Source organism: Panthera pardus, unplaced genomic scaffold, assembly GCF_024362965.1.
Source record: "Panthera pardus isolate Hobbes unplaced genomic scaffold, ASM2436296v1 HiC_scaffold_7, whole genome shotgun sequence".
Classification (NCBI taxonomy): domain Eukaryota; kingdom Metazoa; phylum Chordata; class Mammalia; order Carnivora; family Felidae; genus Panthera; species Panthera pardus.
This window is the reverse complement of record NW_026527002.1, coordinates 24,135,137-24,154,727: the sequence shown is the minus strand read 5'-3', so window position 1 is coordinate 24,154,727 and position 19,591 is coordinate 24,135,137. Positions and strand designations below refer to the sequence as shown.

The 19,591-nt window shown below is 36.8% G+C and overlaps 1 protein-coding gene across 1 annotated transcript in view; it reads right to left on the bottom strand.

Annotated features, from left to right (window-relative positions):
• Positions 1-18,653, bottom strand: part of PI15 (peptidase inhibitor 15) — a 31,409-nt gene extending 12,756 nt beyond the window's left edge. The window contains exons 1-2 of the mRNA XM_019453309.2: positions 18,494-18,653; positions 17,632-17,936 (exon numbers count right to left, since the gene is read on the bottom strand). Coding sequence (XP_019308854.1) covers positions 17,632-17,904 — 273 coding nt within the window. The 5' untranslated portion in view covers positions 17,905-17,936; positions 18,494-18,653. The remainder of the gene's footprint in view (positions 1-17,631; positions 17,937-18,493) is intronic.
• Positions 18,654-19,591: the final 938 nt, after the last annotated feature.

The window sequence follows — 19,591 nt, the reverse complement described above, 5'->3', positions numbered from 1 at the left end:
CTTACATAAACTCATCTAGAATTACGTTAAAATAAACTTACAAAGTTTGTATAAAATCAGAATTATTTAGAAAGAATCTGGAGTAGTTCTATGGTGGCAACAGCCACATCTCCTTTGTCCATATAAAGGAAAGATTACTGAAGGAGTTATAGCAAGATACACTTTCCTCAGTTATCCAGACTACATCTGCCAATTTTGAGGATTAAATTAAATGTGGCAAAACATTACACAATGCCATTTAATCAGTCAGTATTCAATGTTACATACAGTATCAAAAATGGAAGCCACTCTTTCTATCATGAGATTTTGTACTACTGTTTTCAGTTACTTAGCACAGACATAAATATTATAAATTATTACTTCAAACTTCTCCTTTGTTTTATCTGTAAAAATCTGGGCAAAGTGTATCAACAATACGAAATACATTTATAATGAAAGTCTTAATATTCTAGGACTGAAATGAACTTTTAAAAGCCATTTGTTTGACTGATGATGGATTTATCTAGTATTTATTCTTTTCATGTTTTTTTCAATGAAATATGGATTTATTAAATATGGGTTACAGTTCACTGAAGTACATAATAGCATAATTAATTTACAAAGGAATTCCAGATGGAATAGCACCAAAAAATTATGTCCCCTGATGGGTTCCTAATTAATTGTAATCACTTGGGAAAACAATGCATCTAAATATTATTTACATTTTGAACTACAATGTGCACTCAGATCAATAACTGCTAAAAACACTGAATTATAGTCTTGTCCTAAAATATCAGCCCAGCATGGCACAAATAACACTGACCTGAAAATCAAAAATCTTTTATTCTAACCCCAATTCTACTGCTAAGATCGTCTGTGACTGAAGACATGTCAATTATTCTTTCTCCCGCTTAACTCATTTGTGAAATAACATTGGATGGGGTCATTTCTAGGGTACCTTTCATCTTCTCTTCTCATGATTTAATATACCTAAGTAGCCTCAGCATCAAAGTGGCCTACCGCTTGCTCAATTCTAGCCTGTTCTGTTCCACAGAGAGAATAAAACTAGATTCCTTTCAAAATAATCAAAAATATTTAAGGCTGTTACAAATTTAAAAGTAATTTAGCATATATAACTCTATCTTTATGCTCATTAATATACTTTAAAACTTAAAATTGTGTATGTCAAAAAGATAAACCAAAAAGTCATGCCTGAAAAATATCTTACATGAACATACTTTGTTAACCATGATAAAGGACTTTGATAAGAAGACAATGTATTTAGCATTACTGATGTCTACATTTTTATGCATGACTTTCTATGTACAAATATTACAATGAAAATTTTGGAGAAGATAGTTAATGGAGGAGGGATAGTCACTTTCTTTCTCTCTGTGTGTTTACTTTTAAGGAACTGATGGGAGGGATCTCTGCCTGTCTCTATATTCCTGAAGGAAGATGCTAGAGGGCATGTTGGGCATGGGCTAGGTCCCCCACAGAAAGCTGGTCATTTTGACTTCCTGTGGGAGACATGGTCCACCGTCCCTTTGATACCTACTGCAAGGGAAGTCAAAGGTGCTATATACTCTTTCTTGCCTCTTTGTCCTCAGGCAAGACTCACAGCCATCCCATAGAGAAGGGGAAGATCCAGCTTGAGTAGGGAGCTCTGAAATTTAGGAATTACATCAGTCACATCTATGGGAAAGTTAAGATCTGCATTTGCCATCAGTCTTTCTCCATTGGTTACAACTTCCAGGAGAAAATGGGTATATTATTTATCCCCTTAATATCCAGTAGTATTTAAATTTGTTAATATGATGAGAGGTCTAGGAGGTTTGAAAATAGCAAGCAATGATAACTTTACTTAATAACAATAGGAAATTTCAACAAAAAGTTGGGGGCTATAGGGAGTGGTCCAATATGATCTATTTTTTCCTATCCAGAAGCTCTAAATTGCAATGAATGTGCAATGTGCAATGTGGCCAGTGTAACCATGTGAAAGAAACAAAAGTTCAGGAAATGAACATGTAAATTACTTAAGCATTTAACTTAACATAGCTTTCTGGATGCTTGATGGACAATCTATCTTCTGACTTTTTCTGAGTATGTGTAGCATTTATTTGAAATAATTTTAATATTATATCCTACAAATACAGCAACAGAAAAGGGCACACATGTGCACTTACTTAACACCCTATGGAATGCCTAGTAAATATGCAGCATACTACTTGTTAGCTTTATGGAAAAGCTAAATATCTGATACTTAGCTCTTATTCAATAAGCTTGAACATTCTGTATTTCTAGTTTTTGTCCTTCTTAAATAGGTAAGATGCAGTCACAGAAAATTTAGCTGTAAACACGTACAATTTGATCTTGCCTCCTAAAGGTGAGGCAAAAATTAGGCCTATTATGCATGGACACCCAAAAACATTTACAAGACCCAGTAGAGCTTAGATATTGACTCAATTAGATAGTTGACAAAATAAAGATTGCTTAAAACACACATATGCTTGTAGGTATGCCCCAGTGCCCCAAATAGTATTCTTCCATTTCTTGTTGTTAGAGCCATTTAGTTGGCCAGCTTATAAATGGATTGATTTACTTTGTACTAAAATGTTCACCATGAGGTACTCTACTTGTAAATATTAGCATCCTGTCTGTGGAAATCGTAGTTGGACTAAGCTATGAGAGATATCCAAAATTCAACCTGATGTCATTTAAATATCTAGAAGAGTTGTAGCTCCAAGAAATAGAAGGGGTATGAAAAGAATGCAGATTCTCATCAAGTTCGGTGGTCTTTAGAGCCTGAGCTGAAGAAATACAAAATCAAATCAAAGAATGTTGCAGTGTGGGAGAAGTTTGCTGACTTTCATAAGCAGACAGAATTGAAGAGTGATGTGGTCCAGTCCAAGGATGAGGTTGTTTTGCCAGCTAGTTCTGTAAGTTTTGGTATCCACAGCACAGTGACAGCCAGAATCAGGAAGCACACTGACATCTGAAACACCCATCTTAAATCCCAGTCAATAGCTTGGACAACAAGAGATGTCCGAATGGAAGGCAACCCTAGAAATTACTTGGGAATACATCCCCAACATTGTTTGGGATGACATAGTGCTTTTTTTGATGGGTAATATCTTTTAATTCCACACATAAGATTTAAATATAGAAGTGTTTGAAAGAATCAAATTAAAGTGTTAGAAAAGAATTTCTGACTAAGGAACCTATGTGAACTTAATATTATTAGTGGTGGTGAAGAAAATGTGCTCATTAAAACAAGAGGTTAGCTTTGTAATTGCAACATTAAATATACAAATGAGTAATTACTTACTTTTGTGATTTTGAGTTGGAAATTATAAAAAAACTTGTTAAATTTTTAAAGGAGTATTGCAAAATATAGAGCTGAAGAGTCACTTTATTTTAGACTTTGAAGACACTTCAGTATATGAAAATTATTTTCAATAAAATAACTGAAATACTTTTAAAAGTCAAATATATTAAATGTGTAAGTGCAGTTTAGGAAATTTAGTTAATTAAATCTGTTGGTAATAAACATTAAACAAATGTTGTAAAAATGCTAGATTTATGAATAGAACAAAAGATTTATAAATTGCAGTTAAATTAAGGAGGAACCAGGAATATTAATTTTGAAAACAAAAGTGACCTGTTGAAAAATCTATCCTGCTTATGGAAACCATCTTCAAAGACATAAAATGCTAAAAATAAAAAATATCACACTTTGAGTTTTTAGAGATACATTTCTAAGTTGGCTATTGTCATGGATGCTGTGATAACAATGCCATTGGAGACAGTTTGACATGTCCCTTGGACATGTATTTTTTAGAGCATTGTGTGGCCATTTCTTGTATATTCTGATACAAAGTAAAGTCCATTTAGATAGACAAGTGTTGAGGTTTCAAAAAGATAAGTTAGCTAGGACTGTTTGGTCTTCTCCTGAGTTAGTCAAATTGGAAAAGGAGTACTGACTTACAAAAGTGAGAAAGAACCATTAAAAAGACATTAAGTGATGACAAAATTATTTCCTCCAAGGGCAGCCAAAAGCTTTTAAAACACTTCATGGGCTTTTGAAATTGGTGGGTTTATCTCTATTAGGTAGAAATGCCTAGTGAAATAGCCAGTTAAGGAAACCGAGAGCTGAACACATAAGGGCCAGGGTTAAACCAGACAGGAGGGTAGGAATTTGTTTTGGTAAGGCTGGAGAAGGATGGGATGTTTGGGGAGGGGTAGGGCACAGGAAGAGAAAAGGCTTTCCTATGGGAAATTTTTGGCATTAGACTAATGAAATAATACAAAACTGATTCTACTTTATAGGAGAAATAGATAGTTAAAGGAACATGATTAAAAAAATCCCCTCAAGCCTCAAAAATAACTACAAAATGTGGGAACACATTATATCACAAAATATCAAAGTGAGGTCCTAAGCATTTTTTCAATGCTTAAGAGAAGATAATGAAGATTTCCCTCAGGTGAGGTGAGTGCTACCTTTCACGTAGGTGGGAAAGGAAAATTTATATAAGATGATGATGTAAAGTGCACTGGTTTTTAATGGGAATCATTGCCAATGACATACATTTCTTAACAACAAACAAAAAGGCCTCTTTTGACCCCTTTTCATCTTCTAATTACTGCATCATTCTCTCCTTCCTTTTACAGTGAAATTCCCTGTCTTAACTGAGAATTACCAATTTTTCTCCCACCCTTCTCTCTTGAGTTCACACAGGCAGACTCCCCACCCCACCTCCACACCACCCTGCTCTTATCAATGTCATTAGTGGTCATTTCCTGGTCACCATCTTACTTTCTTTATTCGTAGCTTTTGACATGACTGACACCTGCTGTTCCTGGACACACCTCCATCTCTTGGTTTCATGACCCCACACTTGCCTCTGTTGCTGCTGCTTCATATGTTTGCTGATTCTTCCTCATCTCTCCAACCTCTACTTACGGGAGGGTTCTTAGGACTCAGGCCTCGTCCATTTCTTTTCTTTTTTCTCCCCCTCCTTTGTTTCATCTATATTCATCATTTAGGTAATCTCATCTAGTCTCACAAATTGAAATACCATTTTTATGCTGGCGGTATTGTTCCAAATTTTATCTTTAGATTATCAGTTGAATTCCAAACTAACAATCCATCTACCCACTTTAAGCCTTCTATTTAGCATATCCCAAACTGAGCTCCAGATATTCACAACCCTACCCCACTCCCTACCCCTAACCAGCTACTCCTGTAGTATTCCTTCTACTAGTGAAAGGCATTGCCCATCTTCTAGTTCAGGGGTCACCAGATCTGTCCCAGAGCCTGTTGATATATTGTCTATGGCTGTTGCTGTGCTACAAAAGTAGAACTGAGCAGTTGCAACATATGCCATATTTACTATTCGTTCCTTCACAGAAGAAATTTACCGACTGCTCTTGTAGTTGCTCAGGCCAAAAAATCTAAGTAGTCATCTCTACTCTTCCTTTGCTTCATTATCTTATCTGCTCCTCCCCAAATCTTGTTGACCCTACCTTCAAAATACTGCATATTCAGAATATAACCACTGATCACCACCACTATTGCTACCACCTCAGTCAAAGCCACTACCATATGTTATCTAGGTTATTGCAAGAGACTCCTAACTGAGGCAGGGCTTCACAGGTACGAAGCCTTAATATATGCATTAATGAGGGTATGGATAAAAGATACGTATTCAGATTTGAGTAAGAGTACTTAAATATGATTGGTGGTTAGGAAAGAAAGTTTCAGTGCTTTAAATCTATGCATGGCTAAATCTGCACTGTGAAACTGTACTTGACTCAAGTGCTTTGAAGACATTAGAGCTCTGTATAAATATAGTCACTCTCAAATGACTGTGTTGGGGGGATGGGCTAATAAGGAAAATGAATAAAGTAGTGTTGGGTATAAGACGGGAAAGTACTGTTGCTGCTGGACCTCTGGATAGTTACATGGGGGAAAAAGAGAGAGAGAAAGACTTAGAAATGAGCAAATTTATCCCATCCAAAGAGGCTACTCCTCTCTAACCAATTGCTGACAAGTACGAGGTGGGCTCAATATCTCTAGAATTTTTCACTCCGCAGGATAATCTAGAAATCCTGATGTATATGTGAAATGTATCAACTTTAAAATTTGGCAAATAATTTTTTAAATGTAAAGTTATATACAGTTCAATATCATGCAGAGAAATATGCTCACTAATTAGAATGGTTGTTGAGACTACAACTTATGAACTCTGAGTAAGGTATAATTATGTTTACATAGATGTGGCATCTTCCCTCCTAATATCTGTGGACACTGGCAGGGAAGAGTGACCCAGGAGCCACCTTTGCCCCAAAACTCCTACAACAGACTTACCACACAAGGACTTCTATTTTATCCTCAACAATGAAAAATGCAAGAAATACAAATTTCTAGATTAACCAATAAGATCCTAGGTAATGCATTCATCTAGGCAGCCAGTAAATTAATATTCACTGGGAGGCACTAGGTATTGTGGGTTCAGCAGTCAGCAGGCCTGACATGGACTCTATCTTAAAGTTTAGGGAAGAGACAGGTAACAAAAACACTACCAAATAAGTAAATGAATAATTGCAAATTGTAATGCATCACATAAATACATTATTAGGTAATACACTATACATATATGTAATGTATATAATGCATCATATTAAAATGCTCCAAAAGAATCATGTGCTACTTAAAAGTTTGCTTCTTTTAAAGTTTCCTTAGCCAATAAACCATATTCTCAAGTGAACCTTGTTTCATGTTCTAGACCCACAGTGTCCACGTGATGTTTGGTTTTGAAAGCAGGTGGTGAATACTTTCAAGTGAAATTTTGCAATAATATAGAATTATACTTAGGATAATTCTTCCTTTTGCTTAGCCTATTAATCCTTTCAATATATAGTTTCTTGACAAATAAGTGGATATTTGAGCCACGTAATATTTTCTTCAGCTCACTTTTGTGTCCTAAACCATGATTTAAGAAATTTATCACCTGGGAAATTACTCCAGGATCTCCTGGGGAACTTTTGAGAAGATAGATGCCTAGCCCAATCCCGGACCTATCACATCAAAATGTTAAGACCGGGGAGCTTGAATGTGTGCTTGCAAAAATAGTTCTGTTCTCTTCTGGTTAGAAATAATTGTGTAAAGCTTTATCTGGTGGAGAGTCATTTTGACTGCAGAGAACTCTGGGCCTCCCCTCACCTCTCCCATCCCTACTCACCTCCTTGTCCTGCCATACCACATGGGACTTTTCAGTAAGAAAGGTATACTTCTAATGGTTAACATCTGTTAATTGTCACATATAAGCATTTACATCAGTATCCTTCCTCTCAACTCTGCTCTATTACTGATTGAAGTTAAATAAAATTAAAAATAGCATTTTATCAGAAAAATGTCTCACTGTTACAGACACTGGGTGGTAAACTCTATGAGGATGTTTGTTCTCTGTGTTCACAGAAAACAGAACTATTGGTGAGAGAGGTGGAGATATGGTCGTGTATGTTGCTATACAAATAAGCCAACATCATTCACTCTGAGACTGACAATTTCAGTAGAAAGGAACATGTATTCTATGGCTACACGGGTATGAATAACAGAGATAACAGAGGTATTTACAGTGCTTATTTAGAAATCATGGAAACTTTAAATGTCTTTATTAACTAAGATATCACAAATAACATATGGGAAAAACATATACAGAACTTTCTGAAAATCCAAAATCTTGAAAAAAAAGATAAAAATTTTAAAAATAAGGCAAACACTTTGCATTATAATGACACTGAATCTGTATTTAAAATATACATCCAACCTACATGCAATTTATGAGAGTATGAGAATATTACACGAATCAGAGGAGAAGGTGCCCACTGATTCTGCCAACCTAACTTTAGGATGCATCCACAGAAGTAGAATAAATGGAGAGTGATTTGTCATTGGTACTCTGCACTTGACAGGTCCCATGAATTCTAGGCATCTAATTATCAGAAGAGCATGCACATACAGGAACTCCTTGCTCAGAGCCACATTGCTTCCATTTCCTGAGACTTTAATGGGCACCATTCATCTGTGTATGTGTGGTAAAAAGTGTGTGGGGAGTACACTGATTTTCCATTTATTTAATAATACAGTATTGTACCTTTTCCAGTATTTTCAGAAAGCAAGTGTCTTTGTACAACCTTCTTGATAAGCTATGTTGGAATACTGTGCATACAAGAGGTACTTAATACAAGGGCTGAAGGCTAAGAAAGAGCTGAGTGATTTAAGATCAAGAGTCCCAGACATAAATGTTCACGGCTCTCAAAGACTTGAGGCACTATCATAATACAGAGTTTTCCTATATGGTTGCCAAGGGGAGAGAAAGAATACCGGGAGTAAGATTTGATTCCACATGAAGAAATACTTTCTAATATTCAGTGAGGTCCTCAAATAAAACGCATGTAGGGAAATTCCCCAGCCAATGGTCTCAACAGTGGGAGAGGAACACATGAAAAGGAGTGTGTATCATATGGTCTTTCAAAGCAGGGGCTTTGTTGTCATCTAAAACGGTGTTCACACCATTTTGTTTTACCTGCTTTGGGACCTGGGGGAATTTACTCACTGCTCTCCAAGTTCCAAGTCCTGTTTCTAAATGAGAAAAATTGTCCTCATCTCTCAAGACTTTTCTAAGGACTAGACAGGATTGTGACTGAAGAGTATTGAGCACAGCCCTAGGAGGACAAGGGTGTGCTTAATGGTAAACATTATTATCATTGGAGGCTCAGGCCCTGGAATGGTTGTGATCTCAAGTTAACTAGAAAGCCACCTAAAACCAGAAGCAGCATGAAGTGCACTTTTGATCATGTTATCTGGCAGCCTAAAGTTTAAGAGACCAAGCTTTAATCTCAACAAAGCAGGCAATCAGATAAAGTGAAAACAGATAGACCCTTAAGCAACTAAATAATCAGAAACAAAATTGTATGTAGATAATGAGTTTGCTTCCAGGGGAAATAACATCAGGCAGTGAAAGATAAAACTTAGAGAACATTTTAGATGTCTTAAAACTTATTAATGCCCCTGTGTAAATCCCTCTCTTACATATGTTCAATCTTTAAGTTTTAACATCATTTTTGGTGGATTCTGGCAAGAATTCTCCTTCCCAGGGAAATGTAATACCCATCACCTACCATTTAATACTGGAATTGTGAGCCAGGAAGACATTTTCATGTATGGTTAAGTTTTTTCACCAGCTCAGTGTTACAATAATCTAAAAACTGATTTCTTGATTGTTAAACTATCCTGTGATACACATGCAAATCCCAAATCTTGCCATTGCCCACATCGTTAGAAGAATTCAAATGCCTTTCCGCCTACCCACTGCCTGCTGAAAACATGATCTCTCTGGAATGCAGAGATCAACTTGGTAGAATGTTCATATTTAATGAAATTATGAAACGTGAATTTGATGCACTTTTTAGGAGAAAAAATATTGTGTCCTTAAGCAACATTTCTCAACTGTTTCAGTTTGGAGTATGTGGTGTGAAATTTTAAGAGTCATGAAAAGTTTAGTCTAAAACCCCAACTTGTTGGGCATTGTTCCATATTGATGTCAAAAAAAAAAAAATGCTTGGTACCTGATTTTAGACACTATGGATAACACAGACTGGAAACATTCAATTCCCATTGATGTACTTTATGCCAAACATTTTCTTTCCTTGACCACTTTAAGCTGTTAATCTTGATTTTTCCCTACCGTCTTCCTACAACATTCTTTAGAAATTCTCGTTGGCAATTAAATATCCCAAGTTCATAACTATTTAATGGCCACTGACTATTACATGCCTTTTAGATATGCTAAGTTCAGGACATCAGACCAGTCAGACTAGTTAACTTCTATTTTCCTGAAGTCCTCTGATTAGTTTCCAAAAATATCTTATCCTGAATGTGTCAAAATGACTAGATGGACTTGGTGCTACCCAGGCCCCTGAAATGGATTTAGATTTGTGTTGATTTAAGCCTCAGTACTTGTTTAAAAAAAAAAAAAAAAAAAAGGTACATGAAACCTTCTTGCAAAAATTCTTGAGTAGATTCCCAGACATAAAATCATCCATCCACGCTGTCTCCATGACAGTATCCTACCCCTATTATGCAAAGTAGTCCATGTTGATTACCAAAGCATATTCCTATCCAAACATTTTTATAGGAAGAATGTTCCCTCCCATATACTAGCTACCTTTTTCAATCATTATAGATGCATACCTTGGAAAATAAATCTGCAGCCACTTCATAACTACCTGAAATCTGATTTTGATTTTGAGTTCTCCAAAATCCAGAGAAACCCTGTTGTCCTGGTAAAAAACAGAGGTAACCCTCTTCACTGCTTCATCATATACATCTTCAATCTCTCCCATAATGTAAATAACTTACTTCTATTGATTTGATCTCTAAATTCACTTTGTCATATCCCTATGGGCTTAAATGTCAGTGTTCAGTTATCTCTTATCCAGACTATTAGAACAGCCTCTGAACTATGCACCCTGCCTTTACTTCTGCCTTTTCTTTCTTTTTTTTTTTTTTTAATTTTTTTTTTAACGTTTATTTATTTTTGAGACAGAGAGAGAGAGACAGAGCATGAACGGGGGAGGGGCAGAGAGAGAAGGAGACACAATCAGAAGCAGGCTCCAGGCTCTGAGCCATCAGCCCAGAGCCCCACGCGGGGCTCGAACTCACGGACCGCGAGATCGTGACCTGAGCTGAAGTCGGACGCTTAACCGACTGAGCCACCCAGGCGCCCCACTTCTGCCTTTTCTAATCCCTTCCTCACCTTGTAGCCAGAAAGACCTTTATGAAATGCAAATTAAGTATATAACTTCCCTGACTAAAACCTTCAATAACTTCCCTTGATTTTAAAATAAAACTAAACAAGTTTTTGCATGCCTTTTCCAGCCTTATCAAACACCACTTTTTCTTTTATACACTATATCCAAGCAACATTGAATATTTATCCTTGCCTTCGGTGTACCATTTACCTTCTTAGAGCACCTTACCACACCTACCACACCTTCTTTGCCTCTATACCTCGAGTCCAAGTCAGGGCAAAATATGTCTCATGTAATCCCAAAGCACCCTGTATTTTTTCTACTTCAGTACTCAAGTCGCTACTTTTCCACTCACTTGTCTGCTCACAGCTCTTCCTATAAAAGAGTGTCTCTTTGCTCCCCATTGAATCTCCTAGCACAGTGCCAGCACACGAGTAAATAAATACTGTGGAATGAGTGATTGAATAATGAATGACTCTTGCCCATCAGATCACCATAGCCATGCATTCTTTACATTGGGTGCCCAGAAAATGTTAAAAGTTGTTCATGAAGTGTGTTAACATTTACATTTGCACTTTAGAGGCTGTCTTTAAAATGGTTGCAAAGAAAATGTTCTTAACCTTCAGCTGACTCCATACATGAATAGCTGAACATTCATATATAAGTAACACGAAGTAAGTAGTATTAAGCAACATGCACCTTGGAAGAAAATTCCTACAAAATGTGCCCAGTGTCGATTGGAAGCCAAGACACTTAAAAGGCTCTACATCTACGAGAACAGGAATGTGGCATTCCAAATGTGCTGGAGAAATGCCTTCCTGTCAGCAGTCTTTCTCAGTTCACCACTGGCTGGCAACAGGTCTCAGGAGGCTTTCTAGTAGTCATAAAAGCAGTCATTGAAAAGATTTAGGTTAGACACATCAAATTTCTCATGTTTATAACAAGAAAATTGAGTTATCCTTCCCAAGTGAGAGGAAATGCACCATCTGGGACAATATATGGTTTCATTTAAAAAAAAAAAAAAAGACATGGATAGACATAAGTGTTTGGTCAACTATTGAATAAAGAAAAAATAAGGAGTTTAACATTATCTCCATTCTCTTCCCATGAAGCCCAAATGAACAAAATCAGCATTTTTCATCATTCCTGAGTCATAAATTATTGTGGGCAAATAGTTTATTGGCTGTTTCAAGGATGGATTAATCTATTCTCCATTCATTCATTGCAGTTATGCTTTCTGATACTTTACTACCTGCTGTGACTTGGTAACTAGTATTTTTCTCTTTTCCAGAAAAGTCTAGGAAGCCTTATTCTCTTAGCTCTGCAGATATTTACAGACACCAAACAAATGAAATGGCCCATATTATCAACATAGTGAAATTATATTACACTTTTTCAGCTTTAAGTTGTTCAGTACATATCCATCATTGTCTTTTCACTGTCCCTCACCTGCCTTGCCATCACTGTATACTGTCTATGAAGACTGCTATTTCAGGCACCGTGCTTCAGTTAGCTGTTCATACCTGTCGCTCTGCAGGTGCAGGTGTCTGACTTCTCCTCACCTGGCCTAAAGGGATGGCACTCCTAACCCAGTGGTTGCCTATTCCCCAGTCAACTTCACTGGCAGTCTAAACTCCATCAACTGCTAGGGCCATCTTTCTAAAATGCACCTCTGACCCTGCTCCAAGACCTCTATAGTCTCTCTAATTACTTTTGTATGAAGAAATGATCAGTCTCTTCTCAAACTCCTCAAAAGTATGGCTAACACATTATACTCTTTTGTTCCTGATGATTTTGTTCATGTGTTACTTTACCTACTATAACAGCCAAGCCTGCCCCTTCCTGAGCATCTATCTCAAATGTTCCTCCCTCAAGGAGCCTTTTCATGATTTTGCCAACAGGGATTATCACTTCTTTCTTTGATTTCTCCATGGTATTTTTCTGTACCTCATTTATTACATCAATCTTATGCAGTAGCGTATTACACTGAATTATATACTTAGTGTTTTCTTTCCTGTGTTGTTTTTTTTTTTATGGTTTTGTTTATATTTTAAAGACAAAGATTCTGTTATCAGTGGATCTTATCCTCTCATGGAGGGACCTTATCATTTTTAAAATCAATTTGTTCAATTGACTTGAATTCAAGGAATATCTTACAAATTTTACTCCATGTATGAGTCTTGCAATTTCATTCTTTTAGGGATAATTCTTATTCTAAGAAACTAGTGTGGTTTGTGGTTTAGAGTCATGGTTTAAGCTGCCCTTAGAAGAATGAAAAACAGCTGGTGTCCAAGGAGCTCTGGAAATTTGTCAATAAACTAATTGTGGAACAGAGGCCAAGAGTAAAGAAGTTTGACTTGCATATCTTAAGCCCTATCAATATTTTTTTTAAAAAAAGATACTATGTTTAGAAAATAAAATTTTTCAATATGTGTTTTTTTTACTAAAATCTGGCCAAATATCCAAAGAAAATATTATACAACTATAACATGAATGTCAACACTCAGAGTTCAAATTGCTTCTACTTTGTCAAGGGTACACTGATATAACCAAGTACTTAAAAGATGATAAAATCATTTAATTTTAAGGGGCTTTTTTAAAATTTAGAAAAACCTTTTATTTAAACTTCAGGTGCATGTGATAAAATATCATATGTGATGAGAATACTTTCATTAAAATATGTAATACCAAAATTGATGCTACTTATAAACATGTAACAATTCATAGACATTTCAACTAAAGTCATCAAATAAATGTTGATCACTGCTATACTCAAGAATTTGCTTAAAACATGGAGATATGAAGGTGAATAAACATGGCCTGAAAGCTTAAAACTAGAAAGTTTGCAAGATCTATACAAATAAGCGTAGACTGAGTTCAATTTTGATGACAGCAGAATAACAGACATGAATGGTTATTTAAAGAAGTTAAAAGAAGGAGAAATCAAATATAGTTGTGAGGGTAATATATATATATATATATATATATATATATATATATATATATATATATATATATATATATATATGACACAGCATTCTGAGACTTGAAGGGCAGAGCTGTAAATCATGGAATAACCTAAGGAGGAGACATAGGGAGAGAGGCAGCATGGGAAAAAGGTTCAGAGAGAAAAGTTGTGGGTAAAAGGGACCCAAATCAGGCCACACAGTTAAAGAAAGCCCTGGGCTGGGGCACCTGTGTGGCTTAGTTGGGTAAGTGTCTGACTCTGGATTTTGACTCAGGTCATGATCTCACGGTTGGTGAGTTTGAGCCCTGGGTTGGGCTCCCCACTGGCAGTGTGGAACCTGCTTGGGATTCTCTCTCTCTCTCTCTCTCTCTCTCTCTCTCTCTCTCTCTCTCTCTCTCTCTTTCTCTCTCTCTCTCCTCACAGTCCCTCCCCATCTTGCACATATGCGCACTCTCTCTCCAAAAGTAAATAAAAAAGAAAAGAAAAAGACCTGAGCTGAATACCCTCTTCTATGAGGCTCCCATGGCTGCTATCACTCACTGATGAGGATAATCTGAAGACACAGTTGGTGGTCCTAGTGAGCTAAGAATCCTAAATTTTTGAGGTACCTAGTAGAGGTTAGGAACTAAGCTCACTTTCAGACTGCTCACAATCTAAATCAATGTTGAACATGTTAAAATGAAGGTAGTGGTGTTAAATTGAGATCTGTATTTTTCACCTGGCCCAGAGATTAGTCACTTAACAGTTTCTGCTCCCAACTCCAAGCTGCCAATTACATTGTACTTCCCTCAATGTTTCTCTGAGTCTTCACAAGGGATCCACATGAATTATTTCAATGGTTCAATTTAATCAAACCATCCTTCTAACCCACAATTTCATTAAATTGAGCACATTTTTTTTTCTAACTGAACTAATCAATTTTGTCCTACCTCAGGGCCTTCTCCTTGGCTCTTCCTTCCACCTGGGAGGCTCTTCCCTCACCTATCAGTGTGCCTGACTTCTTCCAGCCCATCCCTGGCCACCCTATTCAATTTCACAACCTGCCTACAACCTGCTTTATTTCTCTCCTCAAACTTATCACCTTTTAATGTACCATATAGTTTATTTATTTATCTTCTTTTTTCTCTGGTTTTCCACCCAGGGGAACCAGATGCATTTTATTCATGAATGTACCCCAGTGTTTACAATAGTGCCTGACATAGAATAAATGCTCAATAAATATTACCTGAATAAATACATGGGCAAATGAAGTGCATGCAGTATTTACATGACAATTTGAGACAGTCATTTTATTTTATAGGATTTACTGTGCTAATTACTGCTTCTCATTAACTTGACTAAGTGAAAGAGGATTTATAAAGCATCCATCTACTGATACAACCAGCACTGTATCTGGGTCTTACAAAATAAATCATATCATAGCTCCCATATTAGAGAAATTTTAATAGAAAAGAATATGCATATTATAGGATTTCAGGTGGTATTTTTAAAGGAGGAAAGATATTCTTACACCTCTAGGAGTTTCCCCCAATGGAACATAAAAACCTAGCAAATGAAAAGAGGCTTCCTAACACAGGCATCAGCTTTGAAATTACACAGATTTAAATTCTAACTCTATTAATACCATTCACTATCAATACCACCTTGGCCTACTCATTAACTTTTCTAGGTCGAAGTGATTTTATTTGTAAAAATAAAGATCACAATCTTAACCTCATAGGGAGAATGTGAGCTATCAAATGAGATCATCTACAAAAACAATTAGCCAACTCGTTGGCATGTAGAAAAAAAAATAAACGCATTCGGAATGAATTAATTCTTGACCAGTGGGGGAAAATATAACCAGAAAAATATGGCTTTTTTCAACCATTTATACTGTGTTGTACCCCAATGTTACTCATGATGAGCCCTCTGCCTTCACTATCATTAAAATAGTGAATTGTATTATATATTGGTTGGTTATTATCTATATTATTATTTTTTTATTCAAAAGTTTTTAATGTTTATTTGTTTTTGAGAGAGAAAGAGAGAGACAGAGCATGAGTAGAGGAGGGGGACAGAGAGGGAGACACAGAATCAGAGGCAGGCTCCAGGCTCTGAGCTGTCAGCACACAGCCCGACATGGGGCTCGAACTCAAGAATCATGAGACCATGACCTGAGCCGAAGTTAGAAGCTTAACTGACTGAGCTACCCAGGTGCCCTGGTTATTATCTACATGATTATTCCCATTTTAAAAATAAGGAAATTGAGTCTCACACACATTGTGTAACTTGCAGGAGGTCACAAAGTAGGCAGCAGAGTTAGGGTTTGAACTCAGAGGATCTTGCCTCTAAAGCACTTCAGTGGCCTTGGCCCTACTTTGGTCTGCATAGCCATGTGATTAGCAGAGGAAATCTTTCCTAAACTCACAGTCTACATACTAAGCTTTTCTGATCTCACGTAGAATCTCATGCACATTGCTCTCACAATTTATGCTAAATAAAAAAAACTTATTTGTTCTTTTTGCTGCATCGGTGTATCACCTTCTAGAAAGTGCTAATGTTTATTGAAGTCTATTTCGCTCTAGGCTCTGGTCTAATTGCTCAACCCCTCAACTCATACCTTCCTGATAACAACCCAAAGTGGTAGATACTACATGTATCCTCATATTAAAGGTGATGAAAATGCAATAACAAATTCATGCATGTTATATTTCAGGACTGAGGTGTGAACCTAAGCATTTAGATTCCAAAGCCCATATTCTTAGTCATGAGACTATATTGCCATTCATACACCAGAACTGATTATATCCTCTTTTCCTCTTCCTTTAAAAAATCCTAAGAAACTGCATTTTCAGGGAGTCTAAATTGTACTTCTATGAACTATGACTCTCTTATATTTGGCAAGTCTTTATTTTTCCTGTAACTGACATCTACAATTAGTCAAACTTAAAAAGCTTGTTTAAATAAAAGGTGAATTTAGAGTCTGATAGAAATACTAAATTTTTGGGTGAGCACTTATAAAAGGTTTTTTGTGGTACCACCCCCACCCTCGACCCCAACTGAGAAATACCAGACTGGTGATCTTCATTGCCTTAAACAGTCTCCAAGCTGTGCTCTCAGAAGGTGCTGAACTTTAAACCATAACCTTGCATAATTCGAAACAAAAAATAAAGTAACTTTAAAGAGACATCTATCCTTTCAATACCAACTCAAGGGTTTTGTCTTGTTTTTTACTTCCTAAGCAGGATGATTTAAACACAGTGTGCCTATTTTTAAAAGAGCAAAAAATGTGTCCATGGCAAGTTGGAACAGTGTGCAAGTGTGCTGGCTTCACTGTTATCTGAACAACAAGGCACTAAATCACAAAGAGGAAAAAGTCAGCATGTTCTCTGAAAATACAAATAGATCTGTGTCAGGAAGAGCTTTGTCCAAGAAAGGGAAAAGACACCTACCCAGAGGACAAATCATGGACACAAAACCTGTAATTTAAAAAAGTTAGTTTCAAGAAATGTTTGAGCTTATAAATATGATTGTTAGATAAACAAAGCACAGAAAAATCCCATGTGAGTCTTCTTTAAAAAGTGTACCTTTCAAATGTGGTCAGTCAACATACCCCGCTCTTTATCTTTGTTTCTTATATAAGACCTGATTCATTAGTGGTTATGGGACTCACAAAAGAAAATGAGAACTGCCCCCCCCCCACACCTACCTCCTTTAATTCCATGATGGAACAAAACTTAAGCTTACTATGCACATAAGAACCTAAGTTAAAATGTGTACAGGGCTCCATATCCCTTTACACATAACCACTGTTTAGATTCTTCAACGAACAATCGAAATACAGCGTCCTCACCCAGAACTTAAAGGAAACAAACTCCTCTTACCATATATTCCATGTTCGCAGCTGGTGGGAACACTTTCCCCCGAACTTGATTATGGTAATCAAGAATGGCGATCATGTCATTCTGCGAAATGTAGCGCTTCCGCCTGGCTTTAGGGATATCCGCAGAATCTAGTTGTGCTTTTAGTGCTGCTTCAATATCAGTGAAATTATTGGTTGGCGGGGATGAGTCAGTGGAATTGAGTAAGACGACTGCACTTGCTTCACAGAGAAGGGAGAACAGGAGTGCGCTGCTGACTGCAGAGATTGCTATCATTTTGAGGGGTGGAGAAGAGGCCACCGAGTTTGCTTTAAAGCAGAAAGGTAGAGTTAGGGTCTATGAAAAGAAAAAAAAAAGGGGGGGGGTCCAGTGGGTATGAATTTACAAAGCCATCACTTGGGAGCATTTATTTGATTTTCTCTGAAAAATTCAAACAAATGTTGAACTCAAGCCTAGGAAACAACCTATATAGTAGTCGTTATACATTTTACTTGGTGTTATGAGTCAGATACCTAAGAGAAACTGCCTATAGCTAGAGAAAAATAAACAGTGTGACTACAAACCCTACAATGAATGTGAACCGCTTGCCCCAAATGCCTGTACCACATAATGCATTACTGCACATATTCAGAGGGAACTCTTTAGGAATTGAGATTACTCTTGAGAGTGAGAAGGAAAAATGCATCACAGTTAACAACAGAGAATGTGCTGATAATGTGTCCCAGACATATATGGACACCAAGTGATAGAATACATACCAAAAAGTTATAATAAGCCAATCTCATTTCTAAAAAATAAAAATAAAAATGTGAGCTAGTATAAAATCAATGCATGCAAAATAAACTTGTCGAGCTAAAGAGCTTACCTCTGCACAATGCCAAAATGAATATATTGTTCTTCCAAAAATTTAAAGTTCTTTGCTAGGTTGTAGCATGAACTCTTGTAAGAGTGTGTCTTATTACAAACTCAGAGAGCAAAACTCTGCAAGGTTTGAATGCTGCTGGCTGCAGGAGCAGCTAACAGCTTTTATATGTCACAGTCTGCAACTTCCAGAAAGGGCAGTCTTTCTTAGGGTCTCTCCTAGCCAAAATCAAAGGGGAGGGGTTTGGGATAGAAAAAACAGTGATTGGGTGGCAACCTTTTTATGTGGGTGGTGAGGAAATTGAGTCACACCCACAGCTTACAAAGTAGAAACCATAAAAGACAAACCCCTTTTTCTCTGGGCTTCTACCTTTTCTGTGAGTGGTTAATTTTCCTCATTTAATGCTTTCTAGTTCCTGGTTCCCATAAAAAAGGAGAGAAAAAAAAATAAAAGAAGACTGAGTTCTTGAAAACAGAGACGGCTGAGTAACAAGCAGTACATTTTTTTTTTAAAGACAGTAAATGACATGGGAGCTGAAAAGAGCAAGCTGATATTAAATCAAGAGATCAGCTCACATCATTAATCTGGGTGGCCACAAATATGATTCAAGAGGAATGCCAGGCAGATCAGTAGTAGCCAAACTATAGCATATGATATTAGGATAATAGATGCTCAAGTGGTTGTACTTTCTGTCTCCATGTGGCTTTATTCTTCCAGTGTATGTATTTATTCTCTCCCTTTGTTTTGTTTCACCCTCTCTCCCCTTTTTCTTTCCCCAAAGAGTGAGGCAGCAAATTGCCTGCCTTTTACCTGCCTTGTATATAATGCAAATAGAGAAGCTCCTAACAAAATGACAGCAGCCAAGATCACATCTGTTTCAGGTTTAAAAACATATAGTTGAAATCTAAGCAGAGTGGGGTTCAGCCTCTCAGGAAGCATACTGGAGGGCATAGCACAGAAGCAATGAAGAATTTAACAGCAGCAACTGGCTGACAACAGTTAGAAGTTCCTTCTCAGAAAGATGGCATTGGAGCAAAAGCCGTGTCCAGCAAGACAAGTGCCAAGAATGTGAATATTAGGGCAATCTGCAATGGAAGGACC